Genomic DNA, 16,432 nt, shown 5'->3' with positions numbered 1-16,432 from the left:
GAAAGGAAATGCTTTAAAAATTAACAAAAAAATATGTTACAAGTTGTTCGAATGTTTTATTTTAGCCATTAAGTCTGAAAAAAGCTACAGGCAGCAGAGTCTTAAAGATGATGATGAGGATGGAGCTGCGCCCAGCCCGCGCATTGCAAAAGATGCATCTTAATGAGGGGATATCCGATGGCATTTTCAGTAGCTACCCTCTGTTAAACATAGTGGCTCTAATATTGTCGCTCGTTTTTCTTTTTTGAATGATCTGCCGCACTTGCATTTGGAACACACCCTTCTGCATTTGCATATCTGCGTGGATATGGTGACGTTTTTTTCTAGAGTTTTTGTTTTGGTTTTGGGAATAATTAATGATTGAAAAATCATCGGTCTACTCACTGGCAGCAGAGTTGTCTTCAAACGTGCCTACATCTATGTGGGCATTACTAAAAAAGCAGTGTTACAGCCATATGAGTGTCGAAAACAATTGACAAATGAGTCTTGCAATATGTTATCGAAGATAAGATAATTTCAGAATTATGGGAGCGATGAGCGAATATTTGGAAGTTTGCCACCGGAAAAAACCCTTATACCAACAGGTGACAATGCCGCATAGTTTATTCCATATTCCATGAATGGATTGTAAAAAGACAAATTCCAGTATTTAAGACAATTAAAGTTCATACGGGCGGGACAAACTTAGAATTCTCTTAAGCTATTAACACGCAAAAACAGGTTACAAATGATTACGGATTACGGATCGATGCGAAAAAAAACTAAAAAATAAGATTCTACCTTTAGTTTCAAATTTCGATAGCTGAGTGATTGTTGCTACACTTCACTGATGTAACCCTATTTTTAAATGTTTTTAATCTTATACATATTTAAATTTAACATTTTTAGCTTAAAACCAGTAAGAAAAGATAAAAGTCAGACGGAGCCGACTATATACTACCCTACACCTAACCTACAATTATAAATTCGGGCAATAGATATATGTATATGAGAGCTATATCTACATTTGAACCGACCGAACAGATCGATTGAAAATTGTTGTTACTACGGCCACATAAGTGCAAATCTGGCGAAAATATATATGGGAGCTATGTCCAAATCTAAACCGATTTTGATGAAATCTAGCAGATATGTTCAAATCAGTAACAAAACAATCCGTGCCAAATTTTGTGCAGATCGGTTGAAAATTGTAGTCCGAATCGATTTTTACCAAAATCGATAGCGTTCGTCCTTAAGCCAAAAAAGTGACATGTGCAAAATTTCGTGAAGATTGGACAACAAATACGACCAAATACGATTACAAGGATACATGGCGTGCAGACGGACATGGCTTAATCGAATCAGAAAGTGATTCTGAGTCCATCGGTATATTTATCAATGGGTCTAACACTTCTCCTTCATAGCGTTGCAAACAAATTCACAAACTTTTAATACCCTGTTCCACATTGGTGGTGTAGGGTATATATATGAACACTTAAACACCTATTTGTAAGGCAAAGCTACAGTGTTGCCCTTTTTCAAAAGTCAATTTCGTAACATTTAACAAAATGTTGACCTCGATCAAAAGATTTTCGTCTTTAACTACACCCATAAAAATAAATCCGCTGATATAATTTTGAATGCTATTCCGAAGCTATTAGAGAAAATTCTGACTGACACTATTTCACATCAAGTCTCTTCTATATTGTCTCCCTATCAACATGGGTTCCGGAAGTCGAAATCGACGATAACAAATATTTTAGAATTCACTTGTTTGGCCAACGATGGCTTTGGGGAACGCTACCAAACGGATACTATATATACCGATTTTAGTAAAGCATTTGATAAAGTCAACCACAACCTTCTGTTAAGAAAAATAGATGACTGAAACCAATAACAGTCCATCTTTACTAAAGTGGGTCAGATCATATCTGACTGGACGTACTCAAAGAGTTAAATTTGGTACTGCAGTTTCCAAATCAATTGTTGTCTCTTCAGGTGATCCACAGGTTGGCACCTTGGCCCTGTGCTGTTTTGTTTGTTCATAAACGATCTCCCTTTTGCTTTAAAGCACTCGAATATTTTGATGTATGCAGATGATGTAAAGATCTTCAGATCAACGAGAGACTCTGATGAACAGTGTTATCTTCAGTATGACCTTGATACTCTTTACGAATGGTGCAACCAGAACTTTATAGAACTTAATATTTCCAAATGCAAACACATATCATTTTCAAGAATAACCTCTCTTAAAACTAGCTACTTTTTGGGTTCCAATCAACTTGCAGTAGTCTATAGCTTGAAAGTCCTTGGATTTCTTTTAGATCAACGCTTAAACTTCCGTCTACACATCTCAATGGTTGTAAACAAAGCACGTAGTGCTCTTGGCTTCATGAAACGCTGGAGTAAAGAACTTAACGATTTCTCTGTGACGAAAAACTTATATACGTCGCTAGTTAGAAGTAATCTGGAGTACGGTTCAGTGGTATGGGATCCGTACTACAATATTCATTCTGATTTGATATGATAGAATCGGTTTAAAAACAATTTCTACTCTTTTGTCTCCGTCGAAATGGGTGAGAAGAAGTTCATTACCTTCGTATGAGTACCGATTAAATCTTATAAAGCTTCCTACATTAAAAAGTCGTAGAACCATGCTAAACATTACGTTTTTGACTAAATTAATTCATGGCCAAATAGATTCCTGCTTTCTTTTAAGTCGAATTTTCTTAAACGTTCCTATCAGACCGGACACCGGAGTGCAAATCCTTAAGAGCCACGAATTCCTTCCCATGAAAGGATATCGCTCAGCGGCATACAGTTCCAAATCAGCCTTAAAAATGAGGTACCTTATGAGCTAAGGCTTGTTTCAGACAGCACTCTCTGATATAAAATAAATACAGCGTGGTTGACATGATGTGTTACAAACGCTGACAACTACACACTATTTGCTTTATTGACAGCTCATTATATTGGTTAAAAGCCACTAAAGCAAACTGATTATCTCAAGTGTAATAGTGTGATTAGGTTATATTAAGCCCAAAAATCATAACCAACTATTATTGGCGAACTCAATCACCTCAAAGTGAACAAAATATTTTTGTAACATACCGAAATGTGTCGTTATAATGATGGTGGTGGAGTTGCCAAACACCATGGTGGTGGTCCATGAAAAACTGCAACAACACCTGAAATGGTTCAGCAAGCGAATGCCTGTATTCAACGAAATCCACGCCTCTAGTCAAAACCTAATAAATTCCCACGAAGGGGAAAATAAAGTTTGAATCGAAAGAACCAAAGAGTTGCTGCGTTTCCACGAACGTGTCCACGAATTTCGTGTTTACTTAGCCAAGTGCAAGTGCAATTGCAATTTTGCCCATGAACGTTCCATTGATGAACAGGGTGTACCGTCACATAAAGCACGTGTAAACCAAGAACGGGCTGAAACTTTCAACTCCGATCTGTGACGTTTATCATTATCACGAAACTTAGCTGGGAGCTTCCGGGCGTGTCCACAGGTTGCGGATATTGGAATGCTCCATACAGAGTAAATACTGAATGCCTATTATGTTCGATATGACAAGGCGAGTTATTGGCGCATTTAACCTTCGCAGGTCCCAAGAATTTTTTGTACGGAGTGGTCCAAAACCCACCCGGGTGGTTCAACTATATAATGTGGAGGAAACTGCAATATATGTTTATCCCAAAACTTAAAATTTCATACTTGTGAAAGGAAAAACTAAAATCGCGATAATGGTAGCCTGCCCAATGCATAAGCATACCACAGTCTGACTTGACTTCTAAAGGGTTGTTTGTTGTTGTTTTGTTTTTCTATTTTACATGGAAACCGAACAAAAAAACCTATTGGTCTAAGCTGGAGAAATGCAACAACAAATGAGATAATATTGTGAACGAAATAAAAAGAAGCGCAAACACAGATGAATGCACGAACAGCACGTCGATAAATATGTAGCTGCAATGTGCCCATATCTGGATAACAGTTCTTGGCTCTGTGTGTGTTGCTCATGCTAGATGTCTGTTCGAGGAAATTTTGGCTTTTGTATTTATATTTTTTCTTATTGTGCTATAAGAAGAAGTTAACCAATATGACCCAATGCACAGTGGGAGAAAATCGAAAAAACTAGTAAAAAAAAGACAGACTAGCAAAAAAATGCAAAAAATCGGTTGAGGTATACAATATCTCCACTGGTTTCGTCGATATACGAGTTGTAATTTTTATTTGTTGAAATTTTGTCCGAGATTGGCTTCGTATTTTGCAATTTACGAAGGCATTAATGGTTCGATTTACATTGATTTGTTATTTGGGTTTATGAAAAAAGTGAATTTTTTGGTCAAAAAAAAGTATTTTCATTGAATTTTTCCTGTTTTGTTTGTGAAGAGGACATATTGTAGAAGCGTTTTAAGTGAAATCTGAACAAGATATGTCAACTTAAACGTGTGCCATATGTACTTCAGAACAGAAAATTTTTCATTACAACATAGAAAAAACCCTCGAGTTCTCAAATTCCAAAGCTCAGACCCCTAATTTGGGCAATGTTTTTATACCCTCCACCATAGAATGGGGGTATACTTATTTCGTGATTCTGTTTGTAACTACCCGAAATATTCGTCTGAGACCCCATAAAGTAAATATATTCTTGATCGTCATGACATATTACATCGATCTAGCCATGTCCGTCCGTCCGTCTATCTGTCGAAAGAATGCTAACCATCGAAGGAGTAAAGCTAGCAGCTTGAAATTTTGCACAAATATTTCTTATTATTGTGGGTCGGTTGGGATTGTAAATGGACTATATAGGTCCATGTTTTGATATAGCTGCCATATAAACCGATTTTGGAACTTGACTTCTTGAGCCACTAGAGGGCACAATTCTTATCCAATTTGCCTGAAATGCACGACGTGTTTTGTTATGATTTCCAACAACTGTGCTAAGTATGGTTCAAATCGGTCCATAACCTGATATAGCTGCCATATAAACCGATCTGGGATCTTAACTTCTTGAGCCTCTAGAGGTTGTATTTATTATCCGATTTGTCTGAAATTTTATACGACGGATCCTCTCATGATCATCAACATACATGTTTATTATGGTTTGAATCGGTTTATAGCCTGATACAGCTCCCATATAAACTGATCTCCCTATTTTACTTCTTGAGCCCCCAAAGGGCGCAATTCTTATTCGAATTGGCTGAAATTTTACACAGGTCTCCAACATAACTTGATATCGCTCTAATAGAAGAGCAAATCTTTTCTTTTATCCTCTTTTTGCTTAAGAAGGGATACCACGCATGGAACTCGAAAAATGCGATCCATGGTGGAGGGTATATAAGATTCGGCCCGGCCGAACCCCTAACGAACCCAAACAAATTTTTGCACCTAACAATATTTGTAGCCTCCACGAAAAACAATAGTTAAAGGGACTCAAGGTTAGCGTTTGGATATTATTTTCTTGTAGATAAAACAGCAAGGCACCATAATCCATTTTACAAACTTCGTTGATGAAAGTCTTGGTGGACCAGAAATCGTGATCCCAGTTGACTGTGAAATACTTTAATAACATCACACATTGGTCTAACATTTTAAAAAAGTTGTTTGCTATATGCTAGCTTTTGAATAGGAACAGTTAACTTAATGGCCTACAGCTAGTCGAATATAATGTATGAAATCCAAAAGAAATATATATAAATATGCAAAAAGTGTGTTTAATGTTACTGCAATTCATTGTTACAATGAAGCTATCCTTAACGGAGGTTATGGCTTATTAGAATCGGTTGCCAACATACTCTAGTGTGCTAAAATGCCAAATAATACAAATAATTTTTTTATGTTCTCGCCAGACTGCGAAGTTTTATGTGGCAAGCAATGTAAAGATATTTAATTTTTCGTTTAAATTAATATTTTAAACAGCGGGAGAAAGAAGAAGAAATGGGCGGTCGAAATTTAATGGTTTAACAATGGTAAGATAATCCGATCTGTCTTTAAGTCAAATAGTCATTTGTCATTGTAATTATTCTAATTTTTGTATTCTGCAAAGTGCAATGGGCTTGTACGATATGAGCTTGAAATCTGTGAATCGAATCGCTCGATTCGGATGTTAATAAATGTCACGTCCCGTCTGTCATTTACATTAAATTATCATTTATGCACCAGAGATGAGTAATAAACAAAATGCAATGCCGTTTTCTAAGCTACAAAAAAGCATGGCCAACAGCCACAGCAGCATCATCAGCGCAACTGCATCTAAAGATTCGGGGGCAACATAAATGTGCCATAAATAACGCTTGAGTGTCAGTATTACTTCGCCGCCATGGCAAAGCGCATGATGCCATTTAAGGTAACGTCAAGTGGCATAGATTTTATGGCTCTCATTGCAGCAACTGCTGAGTAGGAAAATGGCCACCTGCGCATGAGCAGCCTGCCAGCGATTGTTTTGACAGCCAACATGGCCAACAGTGTGGCTTGGAAACAAAGATCACAAATAAATCAAACAAATCTTGTTTTGTTAAATTCTACATTGACAGATGTTAGACGAACGTTGGTGGTTTAGTTTTTGTAGTTGTTATTGTTCGGAAAAGCTTAGTTGGCAACTTTCAGTAGGAAGAAACGTTAGAGTGATTTTGCGTGTACTTTTTCCTTTTGTAAGTAAGAGTTGTTATCGTTATTTTTTAGTTTACTATGACTCGAATTTCGAGTGCTGAGAGGTGGCAATCTCTTACCTGAACTGCGTCGTCGGCCAGTGGCCTCTATGTAAAAATCGTCTTAGAAAAAACAAAAATTTTAAAACAAAAATTAAAAAAATAATGTAAAGAATAAAATCAAAATCATCAACAGCGATTAGGGACAGAATTTCTATTCGATGCTGTTGTTATTAAATTGGTTAAAAAAAGGTGGAAGGAGTAGAAGAATACAAATGAAACAACTTACATGGAGAATTGGATTTAAACGAATAGCGCGATGGTGAAAATCGATCCATCTCGGGTGACAATGACGAACGTGTGAAACGTTTTACTGTCTCCTGATACAGGTCTGCGATTTTGGGTTTTTGAAAGGGAGTTTTGATGTGGTGGAGTTAAAGTAAAAAATTGAAAAGTTCATTATTATTAACACAAAACATCACAGTCATCATATATCGAATGAAGAACACACAAACAAAATATTGAGTTTAAGGTTAATTAGTTACATTGGTTAATTTTCCCGGATGCGATTTTGGTTAAAATAAATAATACAATGCCACATAAAATTTTATTTAAATGCATAGCAGAAACTGCATTGGCATATTTTAAAGAAATTGTTGTTGTTGCTGTTATTTTTTCAAAAGATCTACTTACATGATTATACAACATATTGACAGAAGAATACAAGGTATTATTCGTTTGTAACTATTGATATGTATTGACCTCAAGTTTATGACGTTAATTCAAATAATTTTGTGACAGACTAAAAGAATATCATAATTTACATCTCTTCTTTTCATCGATCAGCAGTAAACTGGGTGGGTCTAAAGGCAATGCCATGCGTATGCTACTACCTTCTTGCTCACTTAGATCTCTCTTTCCACAACTCACGAGATGTCCTCTACTTTTCACAAGCGAGGCTCCGACGACCAATCATAGAGGTAATAATTTTAAATGAGTTGACAGATGAATAAGTACATATAAAGTTATTGGCAACGCCAACACTAGATAAAGGTGAAAGTGGGGTTAGGTTGAAAAGAGTGTGCAAATATTAATCCGCCCCATGCCACTATGGGCATACATCTAAGCCAGTAATCGGCTTGTTGTGCGCTCTAAAAACCATAGATTAACCTCTTAAAAGAATTTGTAATTTGTAATGTAAAATTTAATGATCGTCGCCCTAACAGGCAAAAATTTGATGAATTTGTTTAAGTTAGGAATTCCGTGCCTCTTACAAAATCCTTAATTGTTTTCAATACCACTCCCTTAAGTTGGTCCATGTCCGGTATTGTGTCTTCACCTAAGTGCCGGTATCTGTTAGACGCGAAATTCCCGGGCAATGATAAAGGAAATAATCCAACGTCTCATCTTATTCCACGTATGCTATAACTTTCCGCACTGATTTTATATAAGTGAGCTCGTAGTAATATGATTCCTGTTATGATAGCAATAGCTATACTGACTTCCTTTCAGTAATAGCCTCGTCTTCTCACGATCTGGATCCCCTCATAGGATTTCCGCCGTCCTACCGACTGTTTCGCTGTTCCACAATGTTGCATGCGCATTCGTCGCCCACTCCCTAAACTCGGACTGCGTCGACCCGAAAGGCTTCGGGTTAACCAAGTTTATTGACGGCCGTCCTCTGGCCTTCACCGCCAAATAGTCTGCCCTTTCATTACCCCTTACTCCGTTATGGCCCGGCACCCAAACGATGCGGATTTTGCCCTCCTCAGAGAAGGCGTTAATCTTCTTCTTACACTGCAAGAATGTTTGTGACCTTACCGTCCTGGCTGTAATTTTACTGTCCGTAAAGATGTTCACACTCGATGTCCTCGCGTTAGCACCACACTTCACGCATTCCGTGATCGCCCGGATCTCCGCCTGCAGGACCGTATTATGGTCAGGGGTTACCAACCTAAACTTATCGAAAAACTATTTACTGTCAAAGTTGTCGTTTTGAGGACCATGAATTGCGCTTTTGGACATGCAATGTCCCGACTGTCTATAGAAAGGGCACAGTTTATTTGTTGGGGGATGTACTACAAAAGTACAAAGACGATATAACCGCAATGGTTTGGGAAAGTAGTAATAAACACGCCGATGGACGACGCACTATGTTATAGTTGGCACGAAACAAGCCAATGAGTTCACGCAAAGTTTTTTCAATTAAAAATTTATTTGAAAATGAAAACGTATTAAATTCAAAGTTCTTTCATTAATCGACCAGATGGGAGATGGCTGAACAGTTCTAAATTCACCTTTACTGGGTGCCGGGCCACAGAGATATCTCAAGGAGTTGTAGAGCGGACGAGCTTGCGAGACTAGGAACCACGTTACACATACCAGGGGAACTGGAATCTGTGGGTATGCCTCTGGTGACATGTAAGCTAAGTTTTCAGAATCAGGTCTGAAGGGCAACAACTGATAGATGCTCACAATGCGGGTGGAGGGGTTGGCAGCATTCCAAAGCTATGTGGCCTAATCTAGACTTAAGAGGTCTACCGCTTTGCTGTCACTGGCTAGAATAGCGTATCAGTCATTGTGTACGTCACTACAGGTCACTGTCTAATTGGAAAAAACAGTCAGTGAGACTGATAGAATATGCTGATAGAACACCTTCTGTGTGTGTGTCCCGCACTGGCAGTCAGAAGGAGTTCCACTTTAGGTTCTCATTTCCTTGAGATCCTGTCTGTTTTATCGGATGTGAACGTTCGCAAGTTGTTGGGCTTTTCAAAGCAATCTGGATGGTTCAACGGTAGGAACTAGAAGGTATCTTCCTTTCTTTGGTGCTATGGTATCACAATGGACAAAAATGTCTAAGTGAGTCTGATGGCAGACTGCCACTTAAACCTAACCTGATCTCGCAAAGGGAAGAAATACGGGCTGTTTGACCATGAAAATTAATATCACTGGAACGAAAGGTTTTTGTTATTTGTTTACAGAAAACATAATACCATACACACAGTCGGATCAGATACAGCACAGAGGGTGCGGATATTAATCCGCCCCATGCCACTATGGTCGTACACCTACGTCGGTAATCGGCTTGTTGTGCGCACTAAATGCTAAAAAATAAACTCGAGAAAGGAAATCTATGTTAGGAATTCTGTGATATTTACAAAATCTTTTAATTGTTTTCCATACCACGCCCCTAAGTTGGTACATGTCTGGTATGGTGTCGCCAATAGCCACGAAAGCCGAGCAATGACACAGGAAATGCTCCAACTTCCCATCATCTTACCCCGTTTGCATGAGAATACGGTCTATTACTTGCTGCATCGATTTTGCATAAGTGTGCTCGTAGTCCTATATGCCCCGTATGACACCGAAAGCTATACTGACCTCCTACTTACTTCCTTTCAGTAATAGCCTCGAATTCTCACGATCCGAATCTCTCCATAGGATTTTCGCTGTCCTACCGGACGTTTCGTTGCTCCATAGTGTTACATGGAGTCCGAGCTCAGGGCGTGGGCGACGAACGACCACGACCTGACCCGAAAGACTTCGATTAAACCAAGTTTATTGACCAAATTTCTCTGGCTTTCACTTCCAAATCGTCTGCTCTTTTATTCCCCCTTACTCCGCCGTGGCCCGACCATCTTCAGAGAAGGCGTTTATCTCCTTCTTACACTCCAAGACTGTTGGCCAGTTTACTGTCCGTAAAGATGTTCACACTCGACGTCCTCGCGTTAACACAACACCACCTCGTGATCGGATCTCAGCCTGCAGGACCGTATTATGGTCAGGCAGTAAAAACAAAACAGGTTTCAGTCCCTGAATTCTCAATGTAGATCCCCAGGCCCACTCTGTTCTCTAGGTTTGATCCATCTGCATAGCATGATCTCCCAGACGACAATACCAGAGTGCCGTCTAGAATGTGCCTCTGGCAGCAGTGTCTCGCACTCGACCTTAAGTGTCGTCTCAGATATCCGATCGGAAGCATGTGTTCCAGATACATGTAAATCTGAACCGATTTTGATGACATTTTGCACACATGTTGCGACATCAAATGAAGCACCTCGTGCTAAATTCTCCAAATATTTGGCCACTATTGCGCCTACTACAACCTAAAAAGGCCATATCGCAAGATCTATATAGGACCTATATCTAAATCTGGACCGATTTTGATGGAATTTTGCACATGTACTAGGACGTCCAGTAAAATACCTTATACTAAATTTTGTTAAAGAGGAATGAAAGAGGAAAGCTTTAGGCAAGTCAAATAAAATTTCCAACTGAATAGGAGCCTTAAGCATACTTCTTAATACAGACAAGCTTGGTGTAGAAGCAGTCAAGTGTCTATCTTGGAGTGGCCCCAGAGTCTCCGAATCTGAACTCGGTGGAAAATCTATGGAATATCGTTAGAACTTAAATACATCCGTCCAACTCAGATGAATTTTGGTTGTTCGTTTAAGCTTCGTAGGTAATTATACCAGTTTCGCATCGCCAGAACTTACCCGACTCTATGTATAGGGCGATCCAAGCCCTTTTTAAACACTAGAGATCTTTAAGTAAATAAAAAGCTGTTTGAACAAAATTTGGCTTAATTTGTAACTCAAAACTTGCCTTTTCCGTCTTCATTATTTTTCACACGTAAAATGTTGTTGTTGACATTTTCTCAACGGAAATTCTTTTTGGAATCTACATCAATTAAAAAAAATGCTATTAACCATAGATAGAATCCCTTATTTATTTGTCTAGCAGCTGTCCCTGTTTATTCACGCATAACTGTATGTGTAATTCTGGACCGATTTTATGAAAAAAAAAATTACATGTGCAAAATTTGATTTGTAATCGAACAACAAATGCGACCTTGATTACAAGAATACATGGACAGACAGATGGGCAGACGGACATAGCTAAATCGAACCAATGTGAGTGAAAATAAATTCCGAATTTAACTAGTGAAGACACAAACCACTGACATAACAGCCCTCTGTTACTGGCATTAGCAGAAAACTGTTAAGCAATTTTACACCCAATTAATTAATTTCTACCAAAAAAAGTATTTCCGAACAGTGGACCAACCAGTTTTAAAATCTTGTTAGTACATATTATGGGAATCATTACCAAAACGACATATTCAACCATATTGGATAAGAATTGCGCCCTCAAGAAGCCCAAGAAGTCTAATAGGGAGATCGGGTTATATAACGGTTATATCAGTATATTCACTGATTTAGACCATACTTAAAAATAAAACACTTCATGCAAAATTTCGGCCAAATCGGATAAGAATTGCGCCCTCTAGAAGTTCCAGAAGTCAAAACCCAAAATCGGTTTATAAAGCAGCTATATCAGGTTATAGACCGAACCATACATAGCACAGTTGTTGGAAGTCATAACGAAACACGTCATGCTAAATTTTAGCCATATCGGATAGGAACTACGCTCTCTAGAGGCTCTAGAAGTTTAATCGGTGGATCGGTTTATATGGCGGCTATATCAGTTTATGGACTTATTTAGACTAAACTTAGCACAGTTGTTGGGAGTCATACCAGAACTTATCATGCAATATTTCAGCCGAATCAGATAAGAATTGGGTCCTTTAGTAGTAAGACCCAAGGTCGGCTTATATGGCAGCTATATCAGATTATCATCCGATTCAGACCATACTTGGCACAGTTGTTGGAAGTGATACCAAAACACGTGCAAAATTTCAGCCGAATCGGATAAGAATTACACCATCTAGAAGCTCAAGAAGTCAAGACCCAATATCGGTTTATATGGCAGCTATGTCAAAACATGGACCTATTTGGCTCATTTACAATCCCAACCGACCTACACGAATAAGAAGTATTTGTACAACATTTCAAGCGCCTAGCTTTACTTCTTCGAAACTTAGCGTGCTTGCGACAGACAGCCGGACGGACTGATATGGCTAGATCGACTTAAAATGTCATGACGGTCAAAAATACATATAGTTTATGGGGTCTTAGACGCATATTTCGAGGCCCCCATCCTATGGTGGAGGGTATAAAAAGTGTTGTCAGCTAGACTTACATCAGCCCAATGAACAACTGTATCAAATGAAAACGCCGAAAACCGAAATGATGCTTTTGCATAATCGACTTAGGCACCTGAATGCAAAATCTATGGGAGAAATTGCAAAACATATCTAGGTTCATAGTTTGAATATAAAAAAATCCCGCGATTAAATTAAATTGAACTGCAGCATTTGTTGCAAGTCAAAATTGCATGCTGAACCGTTTTCTAAGAAAGCAACTCAGTGTACAAGAGATATCCTAGAATTGGTACACACGGACATTTTTGAGACTGTTTCATGTTTCCTTTACAACTTCCACAAAAGAAAATGTTTTTGGAATTGTAAAAAAAACGGAATGGAAAACGCCAGAAAGGTTGCAACGCTATTGGATCCCTATCAAAAGTTTAAGAAATGTACAGATGGCTGTGTGACGGTGGATATAAAATCTAATAAGTCAGTATGTACAAGAAAGTCCTACATGCTGTCACAAAATTATCTCAATTTTACAACGATCCGCATTCTGAACGTATGAATGGAGCTCATCATATCATGCGATATCCAAACGCAATCATAAACCAAAGTTTGGAGCGTAAGTGCACTGGCAAACCATTATACGGATTCGCAGATGCTGACTGGGCACGTGGTTTAGATGTTGGAAAATCATCACTGGTTTTATATTTTAGTGACTGGAGATGCTGTAATGTTTGAAAGTGAAAAAACAACCAACTGTGGCATTAAGTAGCACCGAAGCCGAACATATGGCGTTTTCTGCAGCGACGAAAAATATCGTTTATATTTGAAATTTGCTCACTCATATTGGCATTGGAAGACTTGTGAGAAATGCTACAAGATTGTATGGAGACAATCCCAACAGTAGTCAGTAGATCCCAACAGTAAGTTAAAACCCGATCCGACAAGAAGGAAAGCTTGATTTGAAATATGTTTCGTCGAACGAGAATCCGGTGGATATTTTGACATAATCTCTAACGAAAAACAAGAGCAATCAATTGTCTGAGAAAATGGGATTAAAATAAAACAAGTAAAAGCGTGCTAAGTTCGGCCGGGCCGAATCTTATATACCCTCCACCATAGATCGCATTTGTCGAGTTCTTCTCCCAATATCTCCTTATAAGCAAACTAAGGATAAAAGAAAATAATTGATTAAATATTGGAGCTATATCAAGTTATAGTCCGATTCGGAACATAATTGAATTGAATGTTGGAGACCATAGTAGAAGTCATTGTGTAAAATTTCAGCCAATTCGAGTAAGAATTGCGTTCTTTAGGTGCTCAATAAGTAAAATAGAGAGATCGGTTTATATGGGAGCTGTATCAGGCTATAGACCGATTCGGACCATATTTGACAAGTATGTTGAAGGTCATGGCAGAAGCCGTTATACAAAATTTCACCCAAATCGGATAATTACGCCCTCTGGAGGCTCAAGGAGTCAAGATCCCAGATCGATTTATATGGCAGCTATATCAGGTTATGGGTCGATTTGAACAATATTTAACACAGTTGTTAGAAGCCTTAACGAAACACCTCATCCAAAATTTCAGCCAAATCGGATAAGAATTGCGCCCTGTAATGCCTCAAGAAGTCAAGATTCTAAATCGGTTTATATGGCAGCTATAACAGGTTATGGACCGATTTGAAGCAAACTTAGCACGGTTGTTGAAAGTCATATCGAAATACGTTGTGCAAAATTTCAGCCAAATCGGAATTGCGCCCTCTAGACGCTCAAGAAGTCAAGACCCCCGATCGGTTTATATGGCAGCTATATCTGGTTATGGACCGATTTGAACCATATTTGGCACAGTTGTTGGAAGTGATAACAAAACATCTCATGCAAAATTTCAGCCAAATCGGATAAGAATTGCGCACTCTAGAGGCTCAAGAAGTCAAGACCCAAGATCGGTTTATATGGCAGCTATATCAGGGTATGGACCGATTTGAACCATACTTTGCACAGTTGTTGGATATCATAACAAAACACGTCGTGCAAAATTTCATTCCAATCGGATAAGAATTGCGCACTTTAGAGGCTCAAGAAGTCAAGACCATAGATCGGTTTATATGGCAGCTATATCAAAACATGGACCGATATGACCCATTTACAATACCAACCGACCTACACTAATAAGAAGTATTTATGCAAAATTTCAAGCGGCTAGCTTTACACCTTCGGAAGTTAGCGTCCTTTCGACAGACAGACGGACGGACGGACATGGCTAGATCGACATAAAATGTCACGACGATCAAAGATATATATATATATATACTTTATGGTGTCTCAGACGAATATTTCGAGTAGTTACAAACAGAATGACGAAATTAGTTTACCCCCCATCCTATGGTGGAGGGTATAAAAAAATATGTTTCCATTAAGGGGTGGTGTTGAAATTGCTTGGTAATGAAACTAGTCAATAATCTGTATTGTACAAGTATGCTTTGAATTTATATATTCAAATTTTTTTTCGGAAAAATATTCTTTACCAGTATAATTTTTCCATTCTCTCTCTCTCTCTAGTTGTCTTCTACAATAAAGACGTGTTTGTAATTTTTCTTTTATAAAACTGTGAGTGGCCATTCTTGGCACTCATTAACAAAAATACGCTATATACACTTAACATTAAGATATGGATTGTAAAATAGTCTAGGGTTATGTTTTTACTATTTGAAAAGTGTAGAACATTTTTTACTCACAATAAAACTGCTCCGCCTTTTCAACATATGTTCTGTTGTTATGGAACATTTTTTTGCTAGTTTTAGCAAAAAATTTCTGTGAGTGCACGATAACCTTTGCTACTTCAGATCTCGGAAATTGGTAAACCGATTTAAGCGAATTTTTTTGTCGCTTTATACTGACTCAAAATCCTAAATCTCACATCCACAATTTGGGAGAACGCTCCAACCCTAAAAATCCCTCTTTTTTTGATCCAATTTCGATGAAATTATCAGCGAAGACTTATATTATGGATTTGATTATCCAAGTCGAATACGGTTTAAACTCATTCTTCGATTTGGATTTAATGTTAGGTTCGCGGTGAAGGCCACCGTAGCGCAGAGGTTAGCATTGCCGCCTATGACACTGAACGCCTGGGTTCGAATCCTGGCGAAACCATCAGAGACAAATTTTCAGCGGTGGTTTTGCCCTCCTAATGCTGGCAACATTTGTGAGGTACTATGCCATGTAAAACTGCTCTTCAAAGAGGTGTCGCACGCCGTTCGGACTCGGCTATAAAAAGGAGGCCGGCCCCTTACCATTGAGCTTAAACTTGCATCGGACTGCACTTATTGATGTGTGAGAAGTTTGCCCCTGTTCCTTAGTGGAATGTTCATGGGCAAAATTTCCAATTTATTTGTTAGGTTCGCGGAACACTTTCGGCGGTAGGCCAATAAAGGATTGACCCGGGTACATAATTTTTGTTAATTAAGACATTTCAACGAGCATTCCACTGTAAATTCAAGCATCCAAACGTTCATGCATGTAGCATGATTAACATGAGAAATTGTAAAACATTCCGACCACTTTGAGGTTGAATCGAAAATTCATCAACAACTATGAAATCAATTAGTTTTCAAATTGCCATTCATAAATCAATTAGCCCTCAAACATCGAAAAAGAAAAGCCCAATTTGCACTGGAGCGACGAGTTTGGGCCAGCACCTCACAATCTGAAGTAACTGCATATAACTGATTTGTATTAATAACAAATTAGTAGTTTCATATAAATCGATTTTTAAAAAGCAGCCCCAAATACTTCTTGC

General features: G+C 38.4%; 1 protein-coding gene across 4 annotated transcripts in view; it reads right to left on the bottom strand.

The window, feature by feature from the left end:
• The window catches only part of LOC106095569 (restin homolog), a 194,204-nt gene that overhangs the window by 37,564 nt on the left and 140,208 nt on the right, over positions 1-16,432 (bottom strand). For all 4 annotated transcript variants that reach the window (XM_013262804.2, XM_013262803.2, XM_059365142.1 and 1 more), the window contains exons 3-4: positions 6,926-7,027; positions 6,718-6,759 (exon numbers count right to left, since the gene is read on the bottom strand). In XM_013262804.2, coding sequence (XP_013118258.2) covers positions 6,718-6,759; positions 6,926-7,027 — 144 coding nt within the window. The remainder of the gene's footprint in view (positions 1-6,717; positions 6,760-6,925; positions 7,028-16,432) is intronic.

This window comes from Stomoxys calcitrans, chromosome 3, assembly GCF_963082655.1.
Source record: "Stomoxys calcitrans chromosome 3, idStoCalc2.1, whole genome shotgun sequence".
Taxonomy (NCBI): domain Eukaryota; kingdom Metazoa; phylum Arthropoda; class Insecta; order Diptera; family Muscidae; genus Stomoxys; species Stomoxys calcitrans.
The sequence above is the reverse complement of the archived record's forward strand: the minus strand, read 5'-3'. Positions and strand labels throughout refer to the sequence as shown.